Here is an 11967-nt window from a genome sequence, read left to right on the forward strand (position 1 = left end):
AAATAGCATAACTTTCAATATTTATTTATAGTAATAAATATAGACACACTGGGTGTTATTTCAATGCTGCACAGCAAAAGAACAGCAGGGTCACTTAATTTAATTCATTAAAACTGTTGTTCTAATGTACTGTGAGCAGTTTTGAAGGATTAAATCAACAACTTTAGCTGCTGCTCAGATGGTGTGGATGTCTAAATAAATATAATTCAGCGCCCAAACACAACCTATGATGTTTTCTTTAGGTCCCTAATGACAAGGAAGGAAAAGATGAAGAGTGGTGATAAAGTCCGGCTGGGCTTAACTGAACCTATAAGTGTCTCTCACAGGAAAAGATCTATGAAAGATCACTTTTTAGGAAGATTTTCTCGAAGTGTTGCAGTATGTTTTTTTCCAAGTTATGAGAAATAAACTAAATGATATAAACCGAAATCTTGTGATTCCATATAAAATCCTGGGTTAGATGTTTTCAACTGACAAGCTGTATGCTGTAAATTCACTTTCTAAACTGTCAGTGTGCAAATATTAACATTTTTCCCAAGTACAATGCTGTAAAGTCGTTTTCCAGTAAATAACTGTATATTACATTGCGTCACGGGAAATTTCCAAATCAAATTCGTTTACTGGACCTATTGCTATATTTTAAGCAAAAATGTGAAACAAAACATCTTCCAAACATAAAATTTTGGCTCATTTCTTTGTTATTTCAGTCAACAATTTGTAATTTTTCACTGACTGACATTGATATCTAAAGTTTAGAGGCCTTAAAGCTCACGATTCATCGATATGAATATAAGTATTTTTTTCTTGATTCAACAATAACGATTTAAACCAATCTACCCGAAATGGAGTTCTTGCTACAGCGGGCGGTCTCAGACTAACGCAGTGGGAGGTGCGCCGGTCTTTCTCTGTCGTTTTTTTTTTTTTTTGCAACAAGTGGCAAGAAGAGAAACAAACGTCTGAGCGTCACAATAAAGCAGGCGAGTCGGCAGAAGCGCTGTGGACTAATTAAACAAGGAGGGTAAAACAGCGAACCGCTGCTGCTGTGAACATCTGGCTGAACTGGGATGCTTCATGAAAATGTTTAACTGTGTGTCCAACAGCGTGGTGAGTACAAATCTATCATTAAGTCACATTCTGTAAGTTAATCACAGGTAAAACAAACTTCGTACAAGCTTATAGTTATTTATTATTATTATCATCATTATTATTATGTTTATTTCGGAAACTGAATTACATAATATTTTCAAACAGACTCGTTACATATCAGCTGCCCTTGTGTATCCCCGTGCTCATTTACAACGAACAATTGACGACTGTGGGCCAACAACCTAAATTAGCTTAGTGAAATTTTAAGATAGCCCAAATATAATGCAATATTTGAAGCTAGAGGGTTCAGCGAGCTTTTTTCCGGTAAAATATTTTGTTTTTGATAAAGTCAAGTACAGGCTTCTAAAAATAAGTGACACATTTTCTTCTATTTGCAAAAGTTCCGCATCACAGTACATAAATAAATATAAAATAAAACGAAATATAAATGATTTATTTGTGCAGACGTTAGCAATACAAATACAAAATAAAGACGGGCACCTTCACGTTTCATATTTTAGTAGCCTACGCCACTTTTAAAAAGGTAATGGAAAGGGCGAAAAGCCTGATTTGTGACCTGACTCTGGAAGACTGTAGCCAAATAGCGTGAGGAGCATACAGTGGTCTTTATCCTGTGCACGTGCGTTACTAAACACACAATCAGTCAGAATTAAATTCAGCTGTGCGCGCGGCCGCTCTATGAGGTCCCACGAGCTGCTAATTAAACAGATGCATCCTCTTTTCCCCACAATGCTAAAAGAATATTTTAAGTCATGTGTGGGCTTCCGTAATAAAAATAATATTTAGCTCGACGCCATGACTGGACCCATGTCCACTTAAATAAAATAAATGCACATTCATACCTATAGAAAGCGAAGGTTTATCTCTGTGGTTGTCATATGTCATATGAGGAAGACATAAGTTTTACTAGGTGCCAGTCAGGCTAGTGCGTCACTCCAGACTTATGGTTGACACCATGTCAGAAGAAGAAAGGCCATCGACGGAGGTTGTTTTCACTCAGCTACAACAAGGACATATTTATAGCGACACAGTAGGTGTTTCACTGTCAAATTAACTGCGTTTTCTTTTTCCCGTGGGGATAACAGCTTGAGACTGACACAGAAATTGCGAGGAGCACACCTGAGTGCACGCATTTGAGTAGCACCAAACGTACATAAAACAAACGCATTTAGCTTACTGACAACAATTCCGAAATCGTTTCTTTTTTCCAATTAATTTAAAAATTGACTTATGCTCCTAAATTTCGTGACACATTTGAGGATATTTTTTAAAAGTGTAAAGTTATTTTTTTGCTGTCCCTTTTTAATCATTTTGATTTTTATTTATTTTTACTTTGGGACTGTTATTTCTGATAGGGCTCCTCTGGTCCCGATGATATTTTTGAGGAGGACTCTTACTCTCCGTCCTCCCTCTCCTCGTCCTCTTCGTCTGCGGTCCCCACCGAGGCCTGTGTGCAGGGGAAACCGGTGTGCACCTCCTGCGGCCTGGAGATAGTGGACAGATACCTTCTGAAGGTCAAACTAACATACTATGCCTGGCCAAAATATCACTGACAACACTACCAAACTAGGCCAGTTTTAGTACAAAGCAGTCCAGTTATCATTCTTAGAAAAGGGAGGGGGGGCAGTTCAGATATTTTCAGTACTTGTTAGCTTTCTTTAAATACAGTTGTACAGCAAAGTTGGCTCTTTTTATAACAAAATGTGGATTTGATTGTCCTACAAGAGGAATTAAATCATTTTGAAGGTTTATTAATTTTGAAAACTGATAGAAATATATGAGCTAGCCTAAGCAGAACAAGTATTTCTGCAATTTTATGCAGCACATTAATGCTTCGTGCTAATCTTCACCCTCAGAAAATAAAGCATTTCATTTTGCCTGTAGATTTATGAACACCTTGTCATTGGGGTCACAATTCTTAAGGTACAGCTGTTGAACCGCTGGCATGGGGTCCTCTTTGTGCTTTAGAGGACAGTACTGATACGGTGACAGGTTGTTTTTTTTTTTTTTTTTTAAATATTTGTTTGTTAAATTAAGATGCATAAATCTCATTGTATCTGTACTGTCCTTTAAAGTACTCCAAGGAATTCTATTTAGCACTAGAGAATAGATACCCTGGCAGAAATTATGGAATCACAACACTAGGAACATGATTATTCAGCTTTTTTTTTTTTTTTAACTTTCTAGAAAATAAATTAAAGCGATCCCTTAAAACATTTTATTTAATTTTTTAAACACTTCTGTGCCTATAAGGACAGAATGGATGAGTGTGCAGTCAAATTTCATTTGGCTGATTAAAGCTTTTCTGTCTCTGGATGTACATTTAGTATTATTTTGGAATTGCAATCACATCACAAAAGGCTTATTAATTATCAAATGAGAACACTAATATCTCAGTGCGTTCAGAAAAATAAAAGCATTACCAATAATTCCAGGAGCCTCTATGGTCTTTAGTAATGATGATGGAATATACTTTGAAAGGGTATTTAAATAATTCTAAACTCTGTCAAAATTTGAAATCCTAGGTCAATAATCTGTGCTGGCACGTGCGCTGCCTCTCATGCAGTGTGTGTAAGACTTCACTGGGCCGACACGTGAGCTGTTACATCAGAGACAAAGAGGTTTTCTGCAAACTCGACTACTTCAGGTACATCACACACGCACACCGCCTGTATCCTATATATATGCAGTTCTGTTCTAAATTTGAATTGTATAAAATGTCAGACTGTGGGAATCTGGGACTCAAGAATAGTTTAACATTATCGGTATATGATTTCTTTTCTTTTTTTTTTTCTGTCAAGCAGTCAAAGGACACACAGGTTTACTATTCAAAATGTAGCTTTCACTTCACCCCAAAAGACCATAAAGATTTTATCCAAAACATGAAGGAATGAAAATGAGCTTAAACAAAACAATTTGGCTAGAAGAACCAGAACACCATAACAAACTGACCTAACCAAATGCTTATCCTGCCAGAGGAAACCATTCTTAAATGCAAAAAGGTGGGGACTATGCCCCCAGGTAATTTTTTAATATAATTTAATGTAAGATTTTGTTGCATATATGATATTCATAATTTTTATAGTACACATCTAGTCTTTAAGTAATGATATCAAAGAGCATAAAACTATGTGATCTGTGTGTTACGTGCGTGAATTAATTTTAGTCAGAATCAACTGACTGGTGAAAATATTTAACCCCTCTCAATTGGGCTGCCTTTTGCTTTCAGTTTTAAAGTTGTTTAGAAACTTCCTGTCATTTCCATCCTGTTTAAATTTTGACTAATAGTTAATATTTTTGGCAGAGGGAGACTATTCCAACTGACTAAAACATGACTCTTAAGGAAGTCCAAATAAAGTATGACACATCAACTTCTCTTGTTTGGGGATAAGAAGGGCAAGCTGCTGCAGCTTATCCCCAAATGCATCACTGGAGAAGAATATGTTTGTTTCAAATGGATTGTCTGGTTATATTTACATCTGCGATCAGGTACATATGCACTTTGATCTCAGATGATGTTTGATATCAGCCCTCATGCAGGGTCAGGGCCGGGCTGCTACACATGCAGCACATACTGAGGCATGTAGGTAATGTGGGCACAGTGAACTGACAGGAAAGGCTGAAAATGTCAATGGATTATGCCTTAGACATTATAATTGGTAACAAAATCTTGTTTGGGTGAGGGGTTTTTTAAAAATTTATTTTAAGTACAGGAAAAAATGTAAATGACATTTTCTTTAAAAAAAATGGGGTATCAAGGATGGACTGAGAACCTGACGAAAGTCTTTCATAGATAAATACTGATTTTTCAGTTTCAGTAATTTGTAAGTTCTCTCCTTATTTTTTTTCTTTTCTTTTTTTCCTTTATTCCAGGCGGTATGGGACTCGCTGTGCCCGTTGTGGGCGTAACATCCATTCTAGTGACTGGGTGCGTCGGGCAAGAGGTAGCACTTTCCACTTGGCTTGTTTCTCCTGCACCTCGTGTAAACGCCAGCTTTCTACAGGGGAAGAATGCGGACTTCTGGAGAATCGAGTCTTCTGCCGGCCACACTATGATATTATGATAGAGAATCTCAAACGAGCCAAGGAAAACAGTGAGTGTATGAATGGACAAGGGTCCGATCTGAATTACAGTAAACTGTAAAATGATTGTGAAACTAATATTACACCAAAACAAAAAGTGTAAAATTCAAATTTGAAATTTAAAGTTAAGTGAAAGATAAGCCTCATGTTTAGCCGCCTTCTTTTGTAATAAAGAATGATGCAGCATCTATCATGCTATTAGCTAATTAGTGGTTTTGTTGTAGTGCATGTTATAATTGTAACCAATTAATGTAGTAATCCTCAGTGAAGAAGTCAACTGACATATGTTCACATAAATGTCATGTACAGATCACATGCTCATCTTACTGAGGTATGTCATTTCTGCTGCCATGTAAACTATTTTTTGGAATAGTCTTTCCAAAAAAACTATGGTTGGTTAGAATACTCCAGACATTACAGTACAATGCCATGCTTGCTTGCAAGAGGAATTTTAGTTTCACTCAAACATCAAATACTTGCATAAATGTCTCAAGGATAGAAATGAAAATATTAGAAGTTCTTAGTAACAACCACTTTGAAAATATATCTGTACTGCTAACACGAATGCTTCTGCCTGTCACAATATCACACCAAACCTAGACAAACTCTGCAGTGAGACAGCTGAATCCTCCTGTTACCACCATGTTACACAAACTGAAGAATGATATAGCCTGATCCTGTACAAAAAGACACCTTTCTAACACATGGGTCTTCTAGATGGAACTCGTGTTCCGGTGATGTCTGCAGGGGATCTGATCTGAAATGGGACCAGTTGTTTAAAATGTCCTTTAATCCTGTTTTTCCTAAAGAACAACCAAAAAATGAAGAGATGGCAGACAAAGATGACCTCAGCATTTTGCCCAAGCCAGCTAAGAGGGCCAGGACCAGCTTCACTGTGGACCAGTTACAGGTGTTGTCCACTGTTTTTTGGGTTTTTTTTTTTTTTTTGCATGCTAACTCCTGCTCTGCCATTAGAACATTTACACTTAAAAGTGTCACAACAAGTTCAACCACTAGCACGAGTGACTAAAATAATAGCACTTTGTCCTTCATGTCTACATTTTTAATATCTAGTGAATACTTTGTTCTTCTGTGAGAGAACACTGTTAAGTTACTGTTTTAATATTAAAATGATGGCTGTGTATGATTGTATGGTGACTAGTGAATGTTACTGGGGCTCTGTTTGCTGAGTGTGTTCAGAGGAAAGAACAATATAAGCCGGTGATATTTGTTTAGCTTATTTTGATGTTTTTCTGCCCTCTAGTGGCATTTGAACACCATAGGACCCTGCTACCATGGTCTGTTAAAATAACAGTGAAACTCATCTTAGATTTCAGTGATGTAAACATTTACCCATCTGTCATCTCCACTTGTTTAGGTGATGCAGACCCAGTTTGCTAAAGATAACAACCCAGATGCACAAACGCTGCAAAAGTTGGCAGACAGAACTGGACTCAGCCGCAGGGTTATTCAGGTAAAGCAGACCTGAATGACAATACTAAATGACTGCAGGGAGGTCCTGCAATAAGGTGTCACAGGATTAAGTGAGCAAATTTAGCAGTCCCTTTAAAAAGACGCATGCTTAGTTGGTTGGAGTGAGCAAATTTTGGGTCATAATTAAATTCTGTGGGTGGCAATTTTTGTAAGAATTTTAAAGTTTGCAGTAACTGTCAGATTTCTTCATAACTGGTCATAACATAAGTGCAGCTTTTGGTGCGTTGCTTTGCACTAATTGTTGGATTAATGTAAACAGTTAGAATCTGGAGCTAAATCCAGAATTTAAAATGCCAGCAAGTAACATAATGAACTTGCAAAGTTCCAGTTTTCCCTCAAGTTGAGAATAGTGAGAAATCTGGGGTATTTGCACAGTTGATAAAAAAACAAACAAAAAAAAAAACGATCTCTGCGCTTTTAAGGGAAACCATCACTCCAAGACCAGTGATTAATCCAGGCTTCTTTCATACAGGTTTGGTTTCAGAACTGCCGAGCTCGTCAAAAGAAGCACATTAACCCAAATCCTGCGCAGTCAACCATGATGACATCACTTGCTCCTGGTCAGCTGTCTCCACCGTTGATGGATGATCTCCAGTATACCACCTATATTTCTCCAGATGCACCTCTCCTCACCACACTGACCTATATGGATGGTAAGACACAAATACGGTCATTGCTATGCTGACCAGTCTTTGAATCTACGTAGCAAACTCAGAGCAAAGGTAATCTCTGCATCACTTGCTGATAGTTTGGAGGAATCCCATTTTCAGTACTGGGAATCAATTATTGTTGTTAAAATCAAAGTCTGAGATCTTGTTAGAAATCATGCTTATTTACTGACATCTGTGATCATTGAATAACTTTGAGTTTGTTACTTCCACAGTCCAAACTCCAGACCCACTTCTGCTGCAGCCACACATGTCCCATTCACTGACACAACTGCCAGTCAGTCATGCCTGAGCTTCAGCGTGCTGCCTGAAAAATAAAGCCACTGATTGCTTCATGGTTGGATGATGAGCAAATAATAGAGAGTGAGAGGAGTTGGTTTAAAATGAATTCGTAAGGACTGGATGGGTTAAATTCATAAACTGTCCAGCATATGAAGAGCACTGAATTTACACTGCTGCCTAATGTAAGCAGACACTTCATCAGCTCAAGTTACTGCATTAATTTCATGAAATGAAATGGATGAGAATTTATGTGAAAACTGATGTTTGTAAGATGAAACTTTTGTTAATGTGTTAAATTTAATTTATTTGAAGGATTTGATGAGATAAGGCACTTTGTTTGAAAATGATGTAAAATTGCTTGTTTGCTTTTTTTTTTGAGTGACGTTTTTGTTAAGGTTGCAACTGGGAATGGGATTTAAAATGCATTTTTTCCTGTCTTATGACTACTAGAAAAGTCAGGATTGAGTTACACTACTAACAGTCATTTTTTTTTTGTTGCAAAGATAAACATGTAGAATACATGTTTTGTATATTAAAAAAGCTAATGTAAACAAAACGTCAGTATTCTCCAGCTGACACTGAAAGTGTTATTGACTAAAATTAAATGAACACTTGTTGCTCAGTAGTGATATTCTTTTAAAAAGTAATACAATAAATGTGTTTAATGAATGAATGCTAGATTCTAATAGAAACTCTGTATGAAGTACACACTGAGTGAGTGGACTTGGACATTGGAGCTGACATACAGTACTCAGGTTTAGGTTACTTTATTTGAACTTGTATTCTTGGTCTGCAGCAGACAAGTCATCCATCCTCACATGCACATATCCAAAACCACAAATATGTAGAAAGCCATTAAAAGTCTACACTGCACTCTTGTAGGATATAGAAACTATGATTTGCTAATTTGAGTGATGGCTGTTGGAACAAAGTTGTTTTTATACTGCGGTGTTTTTTGGGACTATGAGCTTTCGTAAAGAAGAACGAATATGAAACTATATAAAGGGTGTGTGTTGTAAAGTATCAGCCAATATAACCAGCTAACTGCTGTAACTGATATACCAGGAATGTTCAACAACCCCTTAATGGACTTCATATATACATAATATATATATATATATATATATATATATATATATATAGCTTTTGCCATGTTTCAATGTTTCACTGAAATTAGGACTCACTGCACCATTTAACAAAATCAATGTCATGACTAAACTTTCTGCCTTTTAAAGGTTTTTTTGTGTCTGATCAAAATCCACCCATTATTTTGAAGCATTGTGTAAATTTAAATTGATTTCAGTGGTCATCAGGACATTTTAAATACAGGTATAGAATCACTAGTCAGGGGCAGATAGAGAAATCAAATTGGGTGGCAAAATCAAAGTCATGTTTTTACACATGCTGTAATATGCATTATATATGGTTAAAATACACCAAATACAATGAGTACACACATGTTTCATTTAACCCTTTCATGCATAGTGGTCACTACAGTGGACAGCTATTCAAAGGCTGTTTTCATGTATTTGTGTCAGTGTTGATGGTATACTTGCACATAAACTACTACATTCGACACTGATGTGTCACTCCATACACATCAGTTGTCCACCTAAGTGGACATGTAAAAAACTCTTTGAAAACTACATGTTTAAAAAAATGGAGTTCAAAAATCTTTTTTTCATGCCTAAAGATGAGTAAAAATACTTAAGAAAAAAATGCTGATTGAGGTTGTCATAATTCATGCATGAAAGGGTTAAATATAGTCTATCACTTAATTTTTTTTTTTAGCCCAGATAATTAAACATTTAAGTTACATAAAACATGTGAATTTTGATTTTATGTACTGTATAGCCTGTATCATAAATATGGAGCCCAACAAGTATAAAATCCAGGAAGCTACACAACATGTGGTGGTTCATTTGGTTCAAACCCAAGTCTAACTTTAGTTTCACACTTTTTCAAAAGTTTAGAAATAATTAAATTGTTGCTTAAATTAATACAAAATGCCAGAAATCTGCACTGTCATGAAACATTTTTCACCAAAATTTAAACCTAATTTTCCATGATTTATTGGGTTAAGCCTCCAGGGTATAACTGGCCATTTTTTCCACTACTTTTCATTTCACCTTTACATGTTTTTTTGTTTTTGTTTTTTTGCCTTGCCTTGTTTGCCTTGTTTGGAATCATTCTTTTCAGCACAATCTCACATGTCTGAATTAAAATTATTTTTTCATTGACATGCTGCATTAATTGATCTGAAATCACACAAAAACAAAAACAGAGTAGGGAAAAAGTTAAAGATTTTACTGTAAAAACCACAAACCTGTTCAGATAATTATTTTCACAACCTGAAATGCAAATATCAATTATAAATTTTAAAAACCTATGGACAAATTTTGTAATCAATAAAGTTATATACATCTAGTTACCTAAAAATGCATGCAAAAATGCAAAATAAAATTAGATAGCAATAAAAACAAGATGCCACACAAATTATTTGTGCCAGTGCAAAATAGTTGTTGTTTTTTTGCCACAGCACAGAGGAGAACACCACAGGCCTAAACCCTGCAGGCCTGACAGCAGGAAGTGAACCACTCCTCCTGTTTTCTACAGACAGCATTTACACTGCAATCAAACTTTGGTGGCTCTTTAGCAGCTACTGTGACATTCAGTACTGCCTTCATTGTTATGACACACAAAACAAAACAAATGGCTACAATACACACCGACTGCACGAGACAACACAACACACTAACTACACACTCCAAACACGCTAAACGTCACAAATCTCTCACATCTCAAAAACGTTGTCGACATTGCTCTCTCTTTCTCTCTCGCACAGCCGGCATTCTGAAAACTTTCTCCTCTTCCTAAATAATCAAATCCCGCGCATTGTCAAATCATTTTTTATTGGTCAACATGGTACACTTTTACACCAATAGGAAAGGGGTGGTATTTTTTTCTTATTATTTGGGCTGTCCTTAGAAAACACAGTTTTTACTGTTTCATCTGACACTAAACGTGTCGATATTATTCAGAAATAAACATGTTGTATATTTTTATGAATATAACTCTGGTTTTAGTGGCCTATCAATAAAATTAAAAAAACTGGTGTATAGTTTGAAGTCCAAACTTTCAACACAAGTTGAAATGGAGATTCAAGATGGCTGCAGCTTGTTGCTATGGAATCTTAAATTGATCGTGCGATTTGGAGATGAGGCATGTCCATCGACATTAGGGGTGGCAAGAGATTATTTTAGAGTGGCACATACCACCCAGTGCCACCTCTGTAGAGCCGCCCCTGTCACTAGTCAAATCAGATAAAACAAACAGCTTTTAAGATTTCTGATTTTATCTCAAAATAAGTTTTTAAAAAGCCTTTCTTCCCTAGAATTTATATTTCTAGATGTGAAAATGGAAGAACCTCCCAACTGAAGAGCCTTTGTTCATCTGTCTAAAGACTTGGATAAAGAGGGAAAATATTCAGTCCCCATTAATATCCATTTTTTGATGCATGTATCTAAATTAAAATTGTTTCAAATTGTTTTGTAGCCACCATCGTAGATAATTATTGTTTATACAAGCAACAGGTTTAACTATAACCCTAATGATGAATACATAATTCTTGTAATTCTAAAACGTACACAGACACACAGACACAGACACACACACGTAGGGAGAAAAAGCTAAGGTAAGCCAAATTACACAAGAACTAGACTAAAATTGGTGACAACAAGACTCAGATTCACCTGCAACTTTCTAATATTGAACAGTGTCAAAAAAGGGTACTCCTCAGTGGCATCAAATCCACCTTAACAAATGTAACATAATGGAGTGATCTTTTGATCTCTATGTGAAATACACCACTTTTCATTTAATCATTAATTCCTAAAAGGTTGATTTTGTTCATCTGGACGTAGCGTTTTCAATGGGAAAAACCTTCTGTCACTCATCCAAGTGACTTCTTCAGTCTCAGCTGACTGCAGGTTTCCCCAACCATATAAACAGTACATTTGCACAATAACTGAAACCAGTCCACTAATCATTAATTATTATTAGTTTCTGGCTCTCTTCCACAGTCTGTCTTTTGATTGATTGATTGTACTTTATTCATCCTGAGGGAAATTGGTTTAAGGCTGCCAGCCGTGCCAGCGCCGTCTTACCCTCCGACCATACATACATTACACAAACATCACATGGGGAAGACAGGTCAGAGGGGTATAACATGGAAAAGCACAACATGAGGAAAGATAAGGAGAAAAAAATAACTCTCCCCAGACTGAGCTCCAACAGGGAGATCAGTTTGAGAACAGAAAAGAAACACCTCTGC

General features: G+C 36.3%; 1 protein-coding gene across 5 annotated transcripts; it reads left to right on the plus strand.

Moving 5' to 3' along the window:
* Positions 1-921: 921 nt before the first annotated feature.
* Positions 922-8256, plus strand: LOC100690053 (LIM/homeobox protein Lhx8). Of its 5 annotated transcripts, none has more exons than XM_013276327.3 (8): positions 922-1104; positions 2463-2621; positions 3633-3754; positions 4981-5201; positions 6000-6100; positions 6569-6664; positions 7157-7337; positions 7568-8256. In XM_013276327.3, exons 1-8 carry the CDS (start codon positions 1072-1074, stop codon positions 7642-7644), a joined length of 990 nt encoding a protein of 329 aa, XP_013131781.1. In that variant the 5' UTR covers positions 922-1071; the 3' UTR covers positions 7645-8256. The 5 variants fall into 5 exon arrangements, with proteins under 5 accessions (XP_013131781.1, XP_013131783.1, XP_013131780.1 ...); XM_013276326.3 differs by lacking the exon at positions 922-1104 and adding an exon at positions 1785-2092; XM_005457962.4 differs by lacking the exon at positions 922-1104 and adding an exon at positions 1786-2137.
* The last annotated feature ends 3711 nt before the right edge of the window (positions 8257-11967 follow it).

Source organism: Oreochromis niloticus, linkage group LG18, assembly GCF_001858045.2.
Source record: "Oreochromis niloticus isolate F11D_XX linkage group LG18, O_niloticus_UMD_NMBU, whole genome shotgun sequence".
Taxonomy (NCBI): Eukaryota; Metazoa; Chordata; class Actinopteri; order Cichliformes; family Cichlidae; genus Oreochromis; species Oreochromis niloticus.